The sequence below is a fragment of the Equus asinus genome, chromosome 3 (genome assembly GCF_041296235.1).
Source record: "Equus asinus isolate D_3611 breed Donkey chromosome 3, EquAss-T2T_v2, whole genome shotgun sequence".
Lineage (NCBI taxonomy): Eukaryota > Metazoa > Chordata > Mammalia > Perissodactyla > Equidae > Equus > Equus asinus.
In genome coordinates, this window is record NC_091792.1 from 103,761,593 (window position 1) to 103,782,760 (window position 21,168).

The 21,168-nt window shown below is 38.4% G+C and overlaps 1 protein-coding gene across 23 annotated transcripts in view; it reads right to left on the reverse strand.

The window, feature by feature from the left end:
* MTHFD2L (methylenetetrahydrofolate dehydrogenase (NADP+ dependent) 2 like) overlaps positions 1–21,168 on the reverse strand; it is a 142,555-nt gene that overhangs the window by 65,391 nt on the left and 55,996 nt on the right. For 11 of the 23 annotated variants that reach the window (XR_006524514.2, XM_070505661.1, XM_014865134.3 and 8 more), the window contains one exon: positions 20,729–20,821. Coding sequence is in view for 17 of the 23 variants with exons in the window: in XM_070505661.1 (XP_070361762.1) it covers positions 20,729–20,821 (93 nt within the window). In the remaining 6 variants the exon portion in view is untranslated. Of the gene's footprint in view, positions 1–2,237; positions 4,324–4,344; positions 5,314–5,431; positions 5,478–19,287; positions 19,323–20,728; positions 20,822–21,168 lie in introns of those variants that run through there. The other 12 variants (XR_011502190.1, XM_070505654.1, XM_070505660.1 and 9 more) reach the window with 8 other exon arrangements.

Consider the following 21,168-nt stretch of genomic DNA (forward strand, 5'->3'; position numbering starts at 1 on the left):
ACTGCCATTTTATTGATTGTTTTCTGATTGTTCTGTATTTCCCTTGTTTCTCATCCCATGTATTTCTGACTGCCAATTCATTTTGGTGGTTCTCTATGATGGTTTTCTCTTTATTCATCATTTGGATCTCTGTTCTGATTTTTTGTTTAGTGGTTACCATGAGGTTTCTATAAAAGATCTCATAGACGAGATAGTCCATTTTCTGATACCCTCTTATTTCCTTAGTCTAAGTAGGTTCCTTCTTTTTCCTTTTCCCCATCTAAGTTATTGTTGTCACAACTTATTCCATTTTGTGTTGTGAGTTTGTGGTTAAAATAAAGTGATTATGGTTATTTTTGATGTTTTCTTTCACTTTATCTTCAATGTTATAATTGTTTGCTAACTTGTTCTGATAGCTAGCTGCAATTATATGGGGGTTTTTTGGTCTATTTATCTCCTTGCTCAAGCTTTTGTAAATCCTTTCTTTGTTTTTCCAGGTATGAGGGCCTTCTTGATCATTTCTTGTAGCAGGGTCTTATGTTGATGAACTCCCTCAGCTGCTGTTTATCTTGGAATATTTTTCTTCATCCATTACATATGAAGGATATTTTTTGCTGGATAGAGTAGTCTTGGCTGAAAGTTTTCATCTTTCAGAATTTTGAATATTTCATTCCACTCTCTCCTAGCCTGTAAGGTTTCTGCTGAGAAATCTGCTGAAAACCTGACAGGGTTTCCTTTGTAGGTTATTTTCTTCTGCCTTGCTGCCTTAATATTTTTCTTTGTCATTGACTTTTGCCAGTTTTACTAATATATGCCTTGGATAAAGTCTTTTTACATTCAAATAATTAGGAATTCTATTAGCTTCCTTTAGTTGTAATTCCAGCCCCTTCTCCAGGTTTGGGAAGTTCTTGGCTATTATTTCTTTAAACAAGCTTTCTGTTCCTTTCTCCCTCACTTCTTCCTCTGGAATACCTATAATCTTTATGTTACATTTCCTAATTGAGTCAGATATTTCTCAGAGAATTTCTTCATTTCTTTTTAGTCCTAATTCTCTATCATCCTCCATCTGAAGCATTTCTATATTTCTATCCTCTGAATTGCTAATTCTGTTCTCCATAATATCAGCTCTGTTACTTAAGGACTCCAGATTTTTCTTTATCTCATTCACTGTGTTTTTCATCTCCAACATTTCTGATTGGTTTTTCTTTACAGTTTCAGTATCTTTTGTGACGAAATCTCTCTGTTCATTAATTTTATTCCTGATTTAATTGAACTGTCTTTCTGAGTTTTCTTATAACTCATTGAGCTTTTTTATGATAGCTATTTTGAATTCTCTGTCATTTAGATTGCAAATTTCTGTGACTTCAGGATTGATTTCTGGGTACTTGTCATTTTCCTTCTGGTCTGGAGGGTTGATATACTTCTTCATACTATTTGATGTAGTAGGTTTGTGCTATCGTACAGTGGTAGTATCTGGTTGCAGATTCCACCTGCCACCATGGCAGGGGGTGGGCAGGAGCTGTGCATTCTGAGCCACTGCGATCCCAGCAGCCATGCCTGTCCTTTGGAAGCTGTGCTGACAGGGTCTGTCTGTGTTTGCCTGCTGGCTGCTGCTGCTTTACACATGTAGGTGTGCAGGTGCTCTGGCAGGGGTCCCTTGCTCTGACTGACCAGCTGAGCTGGTGTACCATGTTGGGGGAGGGGTGCTTTCTTTTGCATTTGAGATCCCAGAGATGCTCCCACTCTGAACTTGCTATCTGCCATCTTGGGCTGGTCAGCTTGGTGAAGACATCCCCACAATTGCTTAGCCTCCTTGGCATTGAGCATTCCCATGGGCTGGAATGCAACTCTGAGAGCCAAGGCGTTCCCGTGGAGGGCTTCCCTTTCCACCCTCTCCTCTCAGAGCCACATGCATTCCCATGCCCTAGATTGCTGCCATTCAGGGAGGAAGAGGAGATCCCCTTACCTCTTTCCACTACCTCCTGGGGGGGTTCAGCACCTCCACCTTCAGACGAATGACTGCATGGATCTCTCAGACGTCTACTGTATTGTGTGAATGTCCTCTGTTGGTTTATCAGTGTCTTTTCTTTGTACCTTAGGGAGGATAGTCTAAGCGAAGAACTCATTCTGCCATGATGCTGATGTCACTCCCTCAAGTAATAGTTTCTTAACGGTTTTTGCCTTGTGGAATTTGAAGCCATTTCAATGAGCTTCCTATACTTTGTAATATTAAAATCCAATATTGATCTATCTTATACTTTTAATGGATTTAGTGTCATCATGCATTGCTTATTTGGAAAATATCACTTAATTGAGTTATGCAGATCTTCCAAATGTTGTCACATATTGTTATATGATACAAAACATCTTACTTGTTAATATCATCATTGATCTCATGAGAAATGTTAAGTACTGAAAAGCTTTTAAACTCACACTGGGAGCACTGCTTTTGCAAAATTCTAAGTTTGCTTGAAATCAAACTATAGTCTAGCCCAGAGGGCTAGTTCAAATCCACCACAACTCTCCTGGATGCCTTCTGTACCCACTACCAGTCTTTGCTTTGATATCTTCCTTCCCACTGACAAAGGCAGACCATGGGGCACTCTGACCCATTTCCTTCAAGCCAATAAAAGGATCTATCTCTACACCAAGAAAAGACCTCCCCATCCCATCCATCTTTCTGGTCTAAGGATCATACCACTCCCTGAAGATTGGAAAGACTGTGGTGATGAATACAATGAATGATCTCACTCTTCACTTGAGACGCACCCCCCCAAACAGGGAGTGGCACAACTTTAAACATATAATAATAACATAACAACAGTTGGAACAAACAGTAGCAAGAGGATTGCTCTGTCACACCTATCAACAAGCTGAATGGTGTTATTTCTAATTTTGGGCCTCCATAAAGCACAAAAACAATATTATTAAACAACGTTTGGGGCCAAACCTCACAGAGTCCACTGCCATAGATGAGGTCAGTGTGCATGCCAAAGTCAGGAAAGAATGGGCACTCTGAGAGAATGTGAGAAAACCAATCTGTCCTCATAGGGATTTAATACGTGGCCCTGTTACCTTGCCGACAAGCTTTGTTTTGGGAGAATTACTGTTGCTTATAAAACATACTTTGCGATGCAAGGACCAAACTAAAAACAAGGGCGACACATTCATATTCATTTGGAAACACCAAAAATATGCAGAGCATGGAACTCTGAAGAGGCCTGAGATGAATGCAGGCAAATCAAGGAAATAAATTTTTGAGGTAAACAAACGCTTGTTAAAACAAACAAATAAGAGAAAATAATAAAACTAAATACCAAAAAAGGCCAATGCTTGTTTTGAAAAAAATCAACAAAATCCACAAAAGTGGATTTGAGAAAGCTTCAAGACTTCATGGTAGAATTCTCATCCGACCATAGCAACCCGTTCCCATGCAGCCTAAGAGGAGCATAATGAGACAGGCTGACACAGGGAGTGCAAGGATAACCAACAGAGCCCCTGTCCTCAGAGAATTCAAACGTATGGTATGAAAGGTGACTGGTAAAACTGAAATGCACTATAATAAAAATACACCAGATGTGCACAAGGTGCCTAGTTAAAACTGGTAAAAGGAAAGAAAACTGCAAAGGTCTTTCTTGCTTATTATTAACAAATTCTTGAAAAGTGTATGCCAGCTGAATAGCCACTTCCTCCAGGAGGCCTTCTGTGGCCACAGCAATCCTGACACTAGACTAAGCTCCCCTCTGCTTATACACCCATAGCCCTTGAACTTTCCTCTCAGCAGTTTTCAAACTTCACCTTTACATTTGCTTGTCATTATTTGACTAATGTCTGTTTAGAATAGACTTCAAGCTCCACAAGGGCAGAAACTAAGTGAGATTTGTTGTACGCCCAGCACTTAACACAGTGCCTGACACTACCAGGTGCTTAACAAATGTGTTGAGTACACAAAGGGAGGGAGGGAGAGTGTAGCTTTAGACCAGCTAGGTATGCCAGTCCTTGGGAAGCAGCACATTAATCTAATTAGGAGAAAGAGAAGAGAAAAGAGTCCCATGGGAAAATAGGAAAGTCCCCAAGCCTCTTGTCCCTTACACTTTAACTTGGTGAAAAGGAGTTAATGTGAGGAAGCAATTGAACACAGTTCAGTGAGCACCTATTAGACATCTGGAGATAACAGACAAATCCTCAGAATTCTGACCAATAAACTCAAAGTATTCTTTGTGAGATGTTTCTTTTTTTCTTGGTGGTGAGGAGGGAAGAGTTTCCAAGAGGAGAGAGAACATTATTTGAGAAGTTTCTTCCATTTGTGCTTATAATTTAATTGGCTTAGCTGGCACTGCAGGGCTGTGGAGAAGGAACAAGAAAGTGAAACAGCTGTAAGAGTCTCTGCAGGTCTTGGAAAGGTCTTAGTTGGCAGTGGGAGCAAGGACGGCAAGAGGGGAAAGAGAAGTGAGCAGAAATTCCAGGAGTTCCCAACCACAAATTTCAGGGGGAAATGTAGATGTACACCTGTGATTCTGCTCCATGTGACACGACAGGACAAAGTATGGTATGAGTAATTCTTCATGGGGGAAAATGGAATGATATTGACAGCTCTGCATTAGGAACCAGTAGTTACCCAGGAGGGTAGTCAGGTTTGCCATTTGGTCTGCACAAGTACACAGTCTTCTCATGGGAAGGAACTTGAGCTTTGGCAACAAACAGATCTCCACCTTGACAATTATGAATTGTGTGATCTTACACTAATGGTAAGATTATATTCCACAGTTATAAAAATAAACACAATAATATTTCCCACTCCTTGCCCTAGGTTTGCTATAAAAATAAAATTAGATGAAAGCACAGAGCATGACAATTGATGAATGACAATTGCCTTTGGCTTCTTAGTCTTCTAATTGAAATCTCAAACACAATCTGAATATTGTATTGTATACAGCTTTACTGATATTAAGTTACTGTAAATGATCTTTCTATATTACTAAAATGTCTGTCTTTTTCTATAAGTTTCTTCAAAATTTTTCTTCCAAAGAAGTCAGGGTAGAATTAAATTTCCATAAATAAATGTCATTGTTAATCTCCTTTTGGCAATTTTAGCAATTCAATTCATTTTATGAATATCCTTAGTTATTTCTTTAGGGTAAAAAACAAGTATGGCTAGGGGCTGGCCGGGTGGTGCAGCGGTTAAGTTCGCACGTTCCGCTTCTCAGTGGCCCAGGGTTTGCTGGTGCGGATCCCGGGTGCAGGCATGGCACGGCTTGGCAGAAGCCATGCTGTGGTAGGCGTCCCACATATAAAGCAGAGGAAGATGGGCATGGATGTTAGCTCAGGGCCAGTCTTCCTCAGCAAAAAAAGAAGATTGGCAGTAGTTAGCTCAGGGCTAATCTTCCTCAAAAGAAAAACAAGTACGGCTAAAGGACCACATAGAAATGCACTAAAATTGCCCCGATTTTACCTGTTTTAAGCCACCACTGTCATGTGACTATGATCTCCAGATGATTCTAGGAAACAAAAGTGATAAATTGCGAGTTGTTATTTTTGTCTCTTTGGTGGGGAAGGAAGGGGGAGACTTTCCTTGACCTAAATAATCTAGGATGAGTGGTGTACCAACTAGTTTCCACCCAGAGTCACAGGCCAGAATCTCTAACAAGGCACATTTGATGGTGAGAAACCATTTAATGAATATGCAAGAACAAAAAGAGGTAAAAAAAAAAGATTTTGATTGATTTATAAATTAATTCCTTGGTCATAAAAGTCATATAAAAAAGCTACCAGGAGCTTAATTTTTCCAGTTGAAGCACATATTTTGCTAGAAACAAATATGAGTCTATGACAAAACGGAATGGAGATGAAAGCATAATTTTTGCCCCTTTCAGCAGCTTATTGATTCCTAAAGAATGTCAGCATCACTCTGTGAGCATGCTCTTCATCATTGCCACACACTATGAAAGGGACACATATGGCAGGCTGTGTTTTGTAAAAGCAGAACTGGAAGTAAAGATGTAGTAATACTCTACTCAGCTTAGGAAAATGCCAACTTTTTTGCTATTTGAATATCGGAATGTGAAATGTTATTTATTGGCAGAGAGTTACAGAATTGTAGTCACAACTCTGAAAGCTTTGCAAATTTAAATGCATGCTAATTTTTTGTCTTCCATAACTATGCCCCTTTGGTTCTATTAAGAAGTGTTACTAATAAAATACGAAGTGTGACCAACATAACTATAAATTCTTGAGAAAGAGTTATGCATGCCTGATGCCTGCTTCTTCAATTATTATAACATTGTCACTTAAGATAAAGCAAATAAACAAGGAAAATACAAGCACATGGCACTTTCCAAAATCATGGCAGCAAAACCCAAAAGCAGAATGATGAATCAAGATCAGGGGCTTTCTAGTCCTGGTTCAACCACTTCATTACATGACCAGGGACAAATCAATTCACTTTAAGCCTCAATATCTATAATATAAGGATAATAACCTTACTGACCTCATAAGGGTGTTATGAGGTTTAAATAAGATGATGTTTCAGAAATGCTCAATAAATATGAGTCATTATTATAACAAACATTATGAACACTGATATTTAAATAAATAAAATGATGAAAAGCCTATACTGAAACTCTCTATTCAAAGATTATTTTAAAATCTGTTTGATAACAACTATCACATTTTCAAAAATAATATCCCATGATACTCATAAATATGAGAATATGTTATTTAATCATATAGGAAAAAATTTTAATGTTCTTATATATTTTTGGTATATAAGCTATTTTGATATATAAGTTATTTTGATATATAAGCTAGTCCTTATATATCAAGGATTAGCTAGTGCAGGAGATGAATCAGATAAATTTGAAACTATATGGGTTTTTCTAAGGTTTAAAATATTTATATAGGGGCAAAAAAATGGATGTGGCCCTATTTAATATAAAGCCTGCTTCAGTTAAAATCTGGATTTGTCCTCAGTTGACCTCAGCATTACAAGGTATTAATGACATCTGGATAGCTCTAGGGGCTTGAGGCAAGAGGAAAGAGCTTCAGCAGCAAGGGATGTTCAAGACAGAATGGCAAAGGTAGGAGTCAGGAATGCAAATGAGAGCAGGTACACGTTTTCCGTTCCTACCTATTTCCTTCATATGCTTGCTCCACTCCTTCTTGGTGCTAATTGAAAACTAGATGACTTCTTTCCTCTATATATTTGGAAGTGAATTTAAAAGCCAAACTTGAGCATCCCCAGGTCTTTCAGTTTTCCATCTCTCTCTTTTTTTTGGTAATCTTTACTGAGATATAGCCAGCCCTGGTGGCCTAGTGGTTAAGATTTGGTGCTCTAACCATGTGGCAGGGGTTCATTTCTCAGTCAGGGAACCACACCACCCCTCTGTGGTGGTTGCGTGTTGCTGTAATACGGAGAGCTAAGCCACTGGTATTTCAAATATTTCAGAGGCTCACTCATGGTGGACAGGTTTCAGTGTTCTAGACTGAGAGAGACTACGAAGAATGACTTGGCCACCCACTTCCGAAAAAAATTGGCCATGAAAACCCTATGAATAGCAGCAGAGCATTGTCTGATATAACATCAGAAGGCAAGAGAATGGTACAGAACGACCAGGCAGGGTTCCACTCTGCTGTACACAGGGTCGCTAGGAGTCGGAATTGACTCCATAGCACTAATAACAACAAATTGAGATATAATTTACATCTCATGCAATTCATTCATTTAATTCACATCTCTTTTCATTTCTTTTCTTCCAAGAAAAGCCATTTAATTAACATGTTTGGTACTTTGTAGGACAGGAGCTATTTCAGTTTAGTACACCACTCCCATGCTCCTCTATATGAAAAGGTTAACAGTCCCAGAAGACAACATGGACAGCAGGCAGAAACTTGCCATGGATTGGGAATGGATCATCTTAATATTTTTTAATTTAATTTTATAATTATGAGATCAATACATTTTGGAGAATTCAGAGAAAGATAAAGAAGGAATCAATATTTATTTATCACCTATTCCCCACTAGCCAGAGATATCCACTCTTCTCAAGTTGTATTTTTCTTCCATCTTTGTTTTTCTGTTTGTCAATGTGTGTGTGTGTGTTGGGGGAGGAAGGTTCATATTGGATTTTTATCATGGATGTAATCTAATAAATATATTTTTCAAAATATAATTGGCTGTAGGAATTCCTTTTAGTAGCTACACCATCATTCATTAAATGTCCCTATGTGTTGGGTGTTTAGGCTGTCCAACTTTTTGCTATCATAAATAAACCTGTGATGGATATCCCTGAATATTATCTCTGCAAGCCTCCCTAGATGTAGGATTTGGGGAACTGAGATAGTGTCTGTTGATAAGCTTATATGTGAAACAAGTTTTAAAATCTATTTATTTATATTAAATAAAGTTTACTCTCTAATCTAGTGCCCATTGTAAACTAACGCCATTTTTGAGTTCTTTCCAAGCCATTCAGTACTCCTTTGCAGAGCTTCCACTAAAAAGTCAGAGAATTTATCATAAAGTAAAGGAAGGGGAAACTCCTTCAAATAGTTTTTTATTCAACAAAAGTAAATACGGGGTGATATCTTAGTGACGTAAAAGATATACAGTGTGTGGTCTTAATATACAAGGGGCGATTCTCATTCATTCTGACATGGTGTACCACATTATTTTTAGGAATATCCTGACCAACTATCCTGGGAAGAATGTATATTATAATTATTATGTGTCCTTTGCTGTGTGCGTCATGCATCTGTTGCATTTGTGTGTGTGTATTTTACAGAGATAATGAATCCTCCTGGTTATCTTTAAAATATGTTTTAGAATGAATTATGAAACACACAACAGAAACGCAATAGAATATTATTGAACTGAATCTGCCTTGTTTTTGCAATGGAATATCTGATCTCTGATACTGATTAGGATCCTGATTTAAAGGGCACATATTAGTAAGATACTAAGAGTGAATTGCCTGCAATCTGCACACTCAGAGAAGAACTATGACTTATTTGAATTTGTTCCAACCACAGTAATAAAGCCCACACTCATGCACAGTACTCATTAATCCTCAGGTTTTGTAACAAAGGTAAGCTGTTCTAAAATAAGCAATTATTAATGACCCAAATCAGAAATAAATTTGGAGGAAATGCACTTAGGTGAAAGATGAAGAGCCAGAGTTAGAAACCTTTTTCTGACTACACAAATGGGTAAAAAGAAGGCACTTAGACAGAAAGCTGCCTGAGGAGATCCATGCCAACACAGTGGTTCCTTCCTTCTCATTGCTCTCCCTCAGAACCAAAGCCACACCTAAAGCAGGTAGCCAGGTGCACAGTCAGAGTCTCCATAGCCCATTTCAAACACCGCCTCTGTTCAGATTACTACACAAGTGTTGATGTGTGACATTTTGATCCCTGAATTTCTTTTTTAATTTTCAATTTTCCTGGATTTTAATCAGGTATGTGGATGTTACTACAAAGCTACAACTAATAATGACCGACTATAGATCTAATGAAATCATTTCACTTTCTGCCAATCAACACATATTTGGAAGAGACATCGAGCAATACCACACACTCTGAATATACCACAGAAATGATGACTTCACCAAAGAAGGGCTCATAGTCCTACCCACACTAGAGAGCAAAGCAAGAGCATTTTCTCGTTCTTTCACTGAGGACAGTCATCATTTCTCAGCTGTTTCTCTGCCTCCTCCCTACGCAACCCTTGAATTCTGCAGGTGCAAGCTCTGAGTCAGTGGTGCTGACGTAATGCCATATTAAGCCTTCATAAAGTGGAACAGCCCCAAACAAGACATAAGGAGAATCTAAGGTTGAATGGATCCTGAAGAGATCATCTCCCCCTGTGAAGGCCTTCCTCAGCTAGGAAAAAAGGTCAAACCAAGATAAGCACCTGACTTTCAAAGAAGGAATTTTATTCAATCAACAGTGAGTTTTCTAGTCCCCATGCAAGGTTCTTCACTGGGTACAAGAAATGCAAAGATAAATAAGACATGGTTTTGGCTATTGGAGGTCACAATACAGTGGGAGTCACTTCAATGCTGTCCCCTCAATGTGGTCACCTTCAGTAGTGTTCCCCTGTAATTCTTACTGTTCTTCACTCATCACATACTGTACCTTATCTAAGTCCTCCGTGGTTCCATTCTCCTTCTCCTCTTTTATTTTTTGGTTACACTGCAAAATTCACAATGTGATACCTGAGAGAGGACTTTTCTACTTTAAATAAAGGCAACCAATGTCATCCCATGTTAGCATGATGTATTTAAAATTTACTAGTATTAAGGCATATTTTATGCCTTACCACGGGTGTTGTTAAACAGGTTTCTACAACTATAAATTATGACTTGATACAGCCTCATATAAAGCAAAGTCTAAGGAAAAACCAATAAATTACAAAGAGGTAAGCCCACCGAAGGTATGGTAGAAAAAATGCCTGAAACTTTCTCTTCCATGTGGTCCATATAGCATTTATTAGAGTCATCTGTTGAAGTGGGTGATAATATTCAAGGGACATACTCAAAAAGGGCACAGAAGCCTTAGAGTAGATTTTAAATCATCTACTGATATACCAGGGAAAATATCATGGCTCTAGACACCAGCCTTTGTTAGCTATGGATTAGATACCCTAGAACCTATCCTGCTTTGAAGGCAGAGATAATCATTTGCTAACAGGCGAATAGAGGGCTTTCAATCCCTACTAGCATGTAGACACTGAATGTCTTGATCATGTCTGCCTTGACCAGAACCTCAGGAGAGTTGAATGGACAATACAAGGATGGAAGAATAAATACAAAAAAATAGACTGGATGACCAGAAAAACAGACTGGTCAGGAATAGATGACCAGAAAGAATGACAGAGCACATCCAGAGCATGCAGAACTTTCATTTTCAGGTCCCATTTTTTAAAGAATAAGAATGAATTTAAGTCAACAGAAGTTTCAAGAAAAAGTTAGGCAACCCAGGCTCAGAAATCAGATAATCAGACCATAAAGGATTGAGGAAACAATTTCTTCCTGTTTTATAAAGCATTAAAATTATTAAATAGACATGGGAAATACATGGTTACTGAAACCGGGCTTTCTATGGACAAAACTACTATGAAAATACAATAGGCTGTGAGAATTAAGGCTAGAAAAAGCAGATCAAGAGGGTAACATGGCCAAGCAAATATAATGGGAATCAAATGCATCAGATGGTAAAGCATTGGACGGTCAGGACAAACTCATCATGCACAGACCAGAAATGCAAGCGTGAACAGAAAATACAGACTGTGAGAAACATTTATTAATTAAGCTTAAATTTATACATGTAAAACATTCAACATTTGTGAAGTTAAGTCAATCATTCTATTTTTAGAATATAATTTTGTCTCTACTACAGAGAGTATTTTGGCTTAAAGACATTTTCTCACGTTACTTAAAAAATGCTTTCAAAGATGATAAAGGGTGGGGTTACAAGAGAACAATAGGTATAAAACAGCAAAGTTTCAGAAAAAAATTTTTTTCTTACACAATTATTGAAAGTGAATGCTGCAGCAAGAATAGGCCATCTTTCATTGGCACTGGTTAGACAGAGGCAAGAAGGCAATGTTATGTAACTTACATCAACCAACACGCTTCAGACATTTCAGAATAGGACTGCTCAATCCACACAGTACAAACAAGCTCACTCTAGATGGTATGGCCCATGCCTCAGTGTCCCATACTGTTGATGCTAATGACTTCCAAACCTGTCACTCCAGATTAGAGCTCTCTCCCAAACCCCAAATCCACATATCTCAATCTTCTACTGGACTTTTCCACCTGAATATACCACAAGTGTCTCAAACTCAACAAGCTCAAATGGAATTCATCATCTCCTCCCACCCACTCATCTTCTACCCTTCCTGAACCTCGCTTCCATTCTATATGCTCTTCCTTGTTAATGGTAACACCACGTACCCAGGATGCAAAGCCAGAAAGTCTTTCTGTTTCTCTGTCTCACTTTCAATTACTCCTATATTAGTTTAAAACCACATCAATGCTACTTCCAGCCTCATCCCTTATCTGGTAACCCAGAGTAATCCTTCTAAAATTTAAATTATTCCCATGCTTACAACTATTTAAAGATCACCCATGACCTACAGGATAAAATCCAAATCTCATTTATTTTGCTGTCTGGCCCTTCCTAAATGCTCAGGTTTATCTTTTACCACTCACAGACAGGCATCTATCATTTTGAAATAGTTAACATTTTCTTTGATATATTCACAGTGTTTTACAGGTCTAAACTGCCAGAAGTCCCCCTTTTCTTTGATTCTGCTCAGTGGATTTCTGTTCATTCTGTAGGATGGGACCCAGCTCAATCAATCCATCTTCAGAGTCAGTGAAACACAGCTGTCACTCCCTCTTCAGTGGTCCCTCTCTCTGTCCCTCTTGGTCATTGTCTCTCTATTTCTCTGTCTCTCTTTCTGTCTGCCTAGATAATAGCCAGACATATATAGGCATAGACATATCCACACACGCACACACACACACCTCTAATACTGTATTAACAAACTGTATTACACTAACTTGTTTGCATATCTTTCTCCTCTACTAGATTCTGAATTTCTCATGAGCTGGAACTATATTTTATGTGTATTTGTGTTCCAGCACCTGATGTAGATCCTGATATAAGTAGAGGCAAAATTAATATCTGCTGAAAGAGTGAATGAACCCAAGGAAATATGTACAGCCATTTACACTATAGCACTGTTTATAAGAACAATAAATTGGAAATTATATACTACATATCCGTCAACAGAAAGTGGATACTCAAGTAACTGAGTGCCATACAATTAGTGCTGCATGCATTTGCATGAGCAATCTTCAAAGTACAAGGTTAATCAGAACAAAACAAGTTCCAGAAATGTACAGCATGTAGAAATTGAAAACATGCATAACAATATTCAAATCTGACAAATCTGGTTAGCGGTTGTATAGGTGTTAACATTGTTCTTTTGCTTCTTTTTTTTAATTTTAATTTTTTTTTTTTTTGAGGAAGATTAGCCCTGAGCTAACATCTGCTGCCAATCCTCTTCTTTTTGCTGAGGAAGACTGGCCCTTACTAACATCCATGCCCATCTTCCTCTACTTTATATGTGGGACACCTACCACAGCATGGCTTGCCAAGCGGTGCCATGTCCGCACTCGGGATCTGAACTGTGAACCCCGGGCCACCAAAGTGGAATGTGCAAACTTAACTGCTGCGCCACTGGGCCGGCCCCTATTCTTTTACTTATTTTTATGCATATTTAAAATATTTCATAATATAAATTTTTTGAAGACTTTTCATAAAAATGTAACAAAATGATGATGCCAATGGCTAGAGACATACCTTGAAGGGGCCCTTTCCCCCTGTGACATGCACCTATGTAACCAAGTAGAATTAGGTGTAAACATCATATCGTTTAACAATTTAAAACACATTTCAAAGGAAGTCTGTATTTCTCCATAATAAAGAAAGATCTTTGATCTAATTGGTGTTTACTGAAGAAGTTTTCTGGTTATTGCTATTGACGCTTGTTTTACCCATGGAAAAGAGGAGTGTATATATGTGTAGAGAGAAGAACCTCCAAAGGAAGAGTCAGTCTCAGCTCACCATGTGTTGACGCCACCAAGTGAAAACACTGGAGATGAAATGATTGCAACTGCTTTTTCATGAGAACATGTAATTATAACAAGTTGAGAAAAAAATAGAAGGGTCCCAGGCAAATAAAGAAAAAGAAACAAGGCCTCAGGATGCTTCTCCAGTGCTCGATTTCCAGGGAATGTTTTCATCCCTTTGAGGATAACATGGGCCAAGGAACAATGTAAGAGTAATAGTTCATAGATAGCTTTTACAATCTATATACCAAAGTAACAGCAACTTAACCAAGTCCTTTGGTGCGAGATGATAAATTTTTGTATATTTTCATTTGAAGCATACTGTAATTTTAGCCATAGGGTCACAACACAGTATCACACTGAAGGAAGGAAAACTACACTCATTTAGTACCAATTATGTGCTAGGCACTTAATTCTTACAGCAGCTTGTACCATTAGTAGTATTACCTCATTTTGTGATAGTTGAAAATGAAGCCCAGAGAGTTAAACGTGATTGTGTGTGTGTGTGTGTGTGTGTGTGTGAGGAAGATTGGCTTTGAGCTAATATATGTTGCCAATCTTCCTCTTTTTGCTTGAGGAAGATTGTTGCTGAGCTAACATCTGTGCCAGTTTTCCTCTGTTTTATGTGGGATGCTGCCACAGAGTTGCTTGACAGTGGTGCTAGGTCCGCGCCTGGGATCTGAACCTGCGAGAACCTGGGGTGCCAAAGCAGAGTGGGTGAACTTAACCACTATGCCACCAGGCTGGCCCCTAAATGTGATTTTTAAGGTTAAAACTGAAATCGAACCCAGACCCTCCTTACTTTAAATTAGTCCACGCTTCTACTATAACACACTGTCTCATGTTCTTGTCCCTTTCCCCCCCATCTTCTTGCATGTTTCCCTAAAGCCTTGCAGTGCACTGATTTGTAATGGCAACAGGCCTACAGAATGGGTTACGAATGATACACATATGCCAGCTTTGTATATGCTAAAGCTGATTAACAACACACATGTAAGGCATAAAATATGCCTTAATATTATAAACACATACATAACCTTTGGTATACACAAAGCTTTAAATGTTAATTTTGTTTTTGAGAATATAAGTAAGCATTCATAAGCAAATAAAGAACTTAAGACCAATATAATAAATATTAAGGTGCCTTGTGCAAATAATCTTCGGTGTTTACAAAGATGTTCACAGTTGTTTACTGAAATATTTATAATAGGAAAAGACAGGAACAATCCAAATGTACAAAAATCAAAAACTGAATAAATAAATTATGGTGTACCCATAGCACAGAACACTATGGAGTCATTAGAAATCATGTTTTAGAAGAATGCATTTTATGAGGAAACACGTACACAGCGTGGAGCTGTTAAATACGAATAGTAAGAACAGAATGAAAGAATTGTGTAAATATTTGGATTTACATATAAATATAAAATAGTGGAAGACCAAACATCAAATTGTCAACTGTGGTTGGCTTTGGCTGGGAATACTGTTCTTTCCCCCTCTTATTGTCCATATTTTCTAGGTTTTTAAGGAAAGGATGTATTACTGATACCAGGAAAAAACCCAGTAGTTGCGTCCCCTCGTGTACACGGGTAAGGCTTGCTTGTTGTGGATCAGCTAGGCTTGGCCTATGGGGTAACTGAGGCTCAGGATGGATTGTGGGGGCTGAAATGGGGAGGGGAGAAGAGGTAGGAGGAGAAAGGAGAATGGGTGGGTCAAGGTCTGAGAGAACAAACCCCTTCACCTACGTGCCTCTACCTTCCCTAACCCCTCACAAAGTCAGACCGTTCCAGAAGAGAGAGAACAAGAGAGGATTCATCCAGGGATCACAGAATCTACAGCTATGAGCAAAGGTTGGTGTCATCCTGAGAAGCCACAAATCTTAAGTAAAAATAAGCTTTTATGAAGTTGGCCTCGTACGTCTAAGTCATTGCTTAGATTAATTTATGTATGTTTATGATGACCAGTCAACTCTGATAGTTAATATTAAAAGTAACCCAAAGGTATACTCCTTTAATTATATAGAAGTTGTAGCTTAATAATCAATTGATTTCTTATTTCTAAATTATTGTTTAAATATTCATATGCAATGGCCTAAAAAGGACTAACATCTAACATATTAGCCTATAACATTTATTCAGTATTTGCAATACGCTAGGCACTTGAGCAAGGCTTACATGGGTTGACTAGCTTAATAACACTGTGTTAGAGGTTATTGTTCTTCACACTGAAGAAACTGAGGCTCAGAGAGATGACTTAACCAAGGATGCACAATTAACAAGTGGCAGAGTTGGGATTTAAATTCTGGAATTCTTATTCTAGCAAGGCTTATGCATTTACACTACTCTATACTATTGAAAATAATCGGCAAAATTGAGATAAATGACAAATTTAGGAAGGCAGGAAGGAATTCTAAGTGGAGAAGCAGAGGCTAAAGGGGACAAGATGGAGAAGGAGAAATAGGATATGGAAGAACAACAGCATTAATGAAGCCATGAAATGTGCTGGCACGCACTCAGGAAGCACCCAGAGCTGACAGTGAGCAAGCTCCACTCCCGAGCTGCATGAGCTGCAGATGGTGGAATAGACTATTTCCATGCCCCACCCCTTGGAATTTCTCAGTGTCCTAGCATCCTGAAAATTACTAATTCTGCTCCAGGGAGGAGGAAATCCACCAGAGGGAAAAATCTATTGAGAACCTAGGATGATGTTTAATGGGAGTGTATCTAAAACTTGATAATATGATGGGAAAAGTGGTGAAAAGAAGGTGGTTGGTCACCTTGTATTCTATGACGAGTAAGTATGAATATTCCAAATTACTCTACTGAATTGCCCATTTATCCTGTTTTATATTACAGTGTCTATCATTAAAAGTGTTGTAATAGAGACGCTAGAGCTATGACTGTGAAGGTTCATTCATCATGCTGGAGGGGATGGCTTAGTGGACAAAACACCAGCTTTCACCGGCTATGACACTGCATCCAGAGGTTAATATGCAAGTGACATTGCCTCAGCAGCTCATCTTCTGAAGGAAGCTAGTTCCACAGAGTTTACTCAGATGGGTGGAGGGTCCTTTGGACAATGTCCAGAAGAAACTTGCCTATCCTGCCTGGATAATGAAGATTCCTAGAACTTTTGTAAACTTAGGATTTACCCCAACTTCCTGGAAGCATGAGATATGAGAGAAACGAAGGATCTTCTAACACCTTCTTAGAATTGGTGCCCGATTCTGGCTAGCTCTCCCTTCTTCATCATCAGCCTTACAAGCTAATTTAGCCTTCCTCTAAACTACTTCTTTCCATTCAACTGTTTAATACTGTAACGATATTTTAGATGTCTATAACAGTCTCTTTACTTTCTCTACCCTTCTCAAAATTTCTTAATCTTAACATTTATATTCAAATCAGTCCATTCACCACTTTCATGACATGAACCATTCTTTTATGAAAAAAATCCTTCACTTTTGTGGCTTTAGCAATTACTTTACAATGATAAACTAGGAATGTTTAGTAGTTCACAAAAATAATGCTGCTACTATATAAATCAACCAAAAACTAAACTCATGATTTCATCCTTATAAAATTATACTTTAAAAAATTTATCAGCTAAATTTATATCAGTTTGAAGAAGTCTTTATTCCAGTCGTAATCTCAAAATCAATGCAGCATACATTTACTGAGTATTCACCATGTGTCAGATATTGTTCTAAGCACTTGGCTACCAAGCTAAAAAAAAAAAAAAAGCCAGTGCTGTCCATGGTGCAGTCTAGTGAAGATGGCAGACAACCATAAACAGGTGTTAAGTGCTATAACCACAGTAAATAAAGTGCCCTAGAAACAGACTGATTCTCTCTACAAACTCAGAGAAGTAGCTTTGAGCAGGGACTAGAAACCTCTTATTTCTAAATGTATAGTTTGACAGGATCTGATTTTCAGATCTGAGCTTCTAAATTAGTCTAAATCTCAATTTTTGTGGGGAAATGTTTAAAAGGTAAGTGATATACATCCTTAAACCTATAAGGTTAGGACTACAGGAATTTGAGAAACTGGAGAAGTGAGAATAATATGAACCTAAGCTAATTTTATTCATGCCCCAAGATCTTCACATAATGATTTCCTCTTTTAGTTTTTTTCTTCTGCAAGCTCATTCCGAGATTTCATCACCAGATTTTTCACTGCCATCCTCAGACATTATCAATCTTTCTGATACATCACACACTCCTCCTCCTTTCTACTCTTCATGACTCCTAGATGGGACTGCTTCCATATATGCTGACATTCTGGTTATGACAACGATCAAGCCCTCCCTGTTCCAGCTACCTCTGCCATTAGATCACTATCGCCTTCTTTAATACGCACTGTTAATTGTATTTGTTTATTTCCCACACATAATGCATGAGGTGGTCATTTAGTAATATTTCATTCCTATTGTCTGGCTATATGGAATCTCTTTCTATATTAATTCATGCCTTCTCATTACTTTCACTGTAATTTACAATATCTACACATTTTACCCTCAAATTCTCCAGATAATTATGAAGGAAGTGGAAATCTAGCAATCTTTAGTTATTTCTCATAAACTCTCAAATTTCTTTCCCGAAATTTCCCATTATCCAAATATTTATTTCTTCGGGATGACTGCAGGGTTATATACAGGACTGCCTTCCAGCATTCAGCATACCCTGGTATCTAGATAGAGGCATTAGAGCTAGAATACAAGGCAGGGAACAAGACCTGTTCACACTGCCTTCACTCAAAATGTCTTTCAGCCAGGATTAGGACTGTGTGTGGCCAACCGGCTGTCTAAATTAGCTGCACACCTGACTGGTGCCCTCTGGTGGTAAGAGGATACTCTGTAGGGCGGCTGTGGTATAGAGCCTCAAATCTGTCTTCACACCTAGGGGCCTGAGTATCCCCTGGCTCCAATTTTGTTAATTTTATATAAACTTGGTTCTTCCTTTCCCTTCTCTTCCTTTATTTTCCTTTTTTCTTTTCCTGTCTTATTTTTTTATTTTTTATTTTTCTGAGGAAGATTTGCCTTGGGCTAACATCTGTTGCCAATCTTCCTCTTTTTGCCTGAGGAAGATTCACCCTGAGCTAACATCTGTACCAGTCTTCCTCTACGTTGTATGTACGTCGCCGCCACAGCATGCCTGATGAGCGTGTAGGTCCATGCCCAGGATCTAAACCCATGAACCCAGGCTGCCGAAGCGGAGCACATCAAACTTAACCACTAGGCCACGGGGCCAGCCCCTCCTGTCTTATTTTTTTAACACCTTGTACACAGTGCTGATTTAGACCTTTACAAAGGAGTGTACAATCAGTCTACAGGAGAAACTCATTGATCACGACAATGCGGTATAATGACTTGTGACATAAAGTTTGATTTGGTCACAATAAAATGTCAGCTGTTCTTGAAAGAGGAGCCTGATCATCCATTTGCCATTTCTCATGACAAGAAAAACATGAGCATGAATGCATTCTGAGGGGTTTTGCTCTACTAGAAAAAAATATTCATTCAATATTATAATTGATAAATGGGAACTAAGATAAATTGTGAAATGTCCTTTTCAATTTAACATTAGATTCAAGTAGCTCCTTTAAAAAATGTAAAGTTTATTCTCTCTAAAGTTAGCAATGGACAAAGATGACAACTCAAATTCCTCTCTACTCACCAAATTCTGAGTCTTGTGTATGAATCCAAGTGTTTCTAAAAAGAAATCAATGTAATATTTGTCGTCTATGAACATATCAGTTGGTGTAGCAGTATTTCATTTAATGTTTATCTGTGGCCTGAAAAAGTTTATTGCCTCTCTAAACATCTGTCTTACTTCTGTCAATGCAGTTCAAAAATTTGCATTTGATATCATCTAAATATAATTTCTCAGAAAAACAGGAAATATGGGTAGCTGCACCAGCTTACCGGCGACTTCTGGAAAAGGGAGTATTTCTATTTTTACTTTATAAAGAGGTGAATTATTCCACCTGAGTCATTACATATATATTTTGAGTTCCAGAAAAGGGTCTATATTAGAATAAGAAAGTGAATTAAATTGGTTGAAACTAATTTAAACTCTCATTATTTTCTTCATCAAATTCAACTTCTTCTGGAACTTTTACTCTCGCTTCATAGTTTGTAAATACTCAGCAATTCAAATGCAGGGTCTAGGAATTCCCACTAACATCTAATTGACAAACAAAATGAAAGGCTCTCATTCAAGACTTGGAAAAAGCAAGAGAGTCACAACTGTCTGCAATGTAGAAACACCACCTGACAAGAGTAAAAGTCGAAGGAAAGGGCAGAATTATTTTGTATATTTGAATATAAAACAAGTCATGGAAAAAAACCTAGATCCATGAAATGAAACTATTCTCTCTGTGTCTACTCTTGCCCCGCTAGAGTCAGTTCATCTTCAGACAGTTTGAGTAATCTTTTTTTTTTTTTGAGGAAGATTAGCCCTGAGCTAACTACTGCCAATCCTCCTCCTTTTGCTGAGGAAGACTGGCTCTGAGCTAACATCCATGCCCGTCTTCCTCTACTTTATACGTGGGATGCCTACCACAGCATGGCTTTTGCCAAGCAGTGCTATGTCCGCACCCAGGATCCAAACTGGCGAACCCTGGGCCACCGAGAAGCGGAACATGCGCACTTAACCACTGTGCCACTGGGCCGGCACCTGAGTAATCTTTTAAAAACTTAAGCCAGACCGTGTTAATCTCCTGCTCTCAGCCATCCTTGGCTTATATCAAAGTCCTTACCATAGCCTACAGGGTCCTGCATGAACTAGCCCTGCTATCTTCTCAACAGCATTTCCTACTGGTCTCCCCATAGCTCATTCATGTTTAGAATCAATCATGTCTGTCAAACAAATTGGCAAAGTGACATTTGTTTTTGTGTTTAATCTGTCATTCCAAAGGCTGTTTGGGTTTTCCATAATGAAATGACAAATGCTAACGTAGGTACGATGGACCAATATGATGACTGCCAAGAGGCAGAATACAGTTGATGGAAGTTAGTCATACATATACCTAACTCTCCCAAGAAGCTCTTCTTATGGAGGTGTCAGCAATTAGGGCAGGAATTACTCTGCTGATGACATGCCACTAAAGACTCACCTGCAGCTACTATGATAACATCTGCCAGCTGTGTATGGATCTTCAATTGTTCTTTGGGGGTATATCTGTGAGCTATTGTCACAGTTGCATCACCTGGAATGCAGAAGAAATCTTGTTAATGATTACAGAGCTTTGTCAAAATTTATGAATGCACCAATTTTAGAGTAGTTTCAGTTACATCCAAAAGGCAGGAAAATTGCTTTGAAATGATCAAATCACTTTGAGAACAAAAGCTAGATAAGAAAACTTAGAAGACCCAAAATGTTGTACTGTTCAACTGACCAGTGGAAAATCAGAGACCAAAATGAGGGTATGCGCTGACCATCAGAGGAGAGCTATAAGTAGAGTCCCAGAAACCCAGAATTTGAATGTATTGACAGGTTAATACACAGATGCAGGGGATACGCATTAGCTTGATAATAAGATATGTAAATACTGAA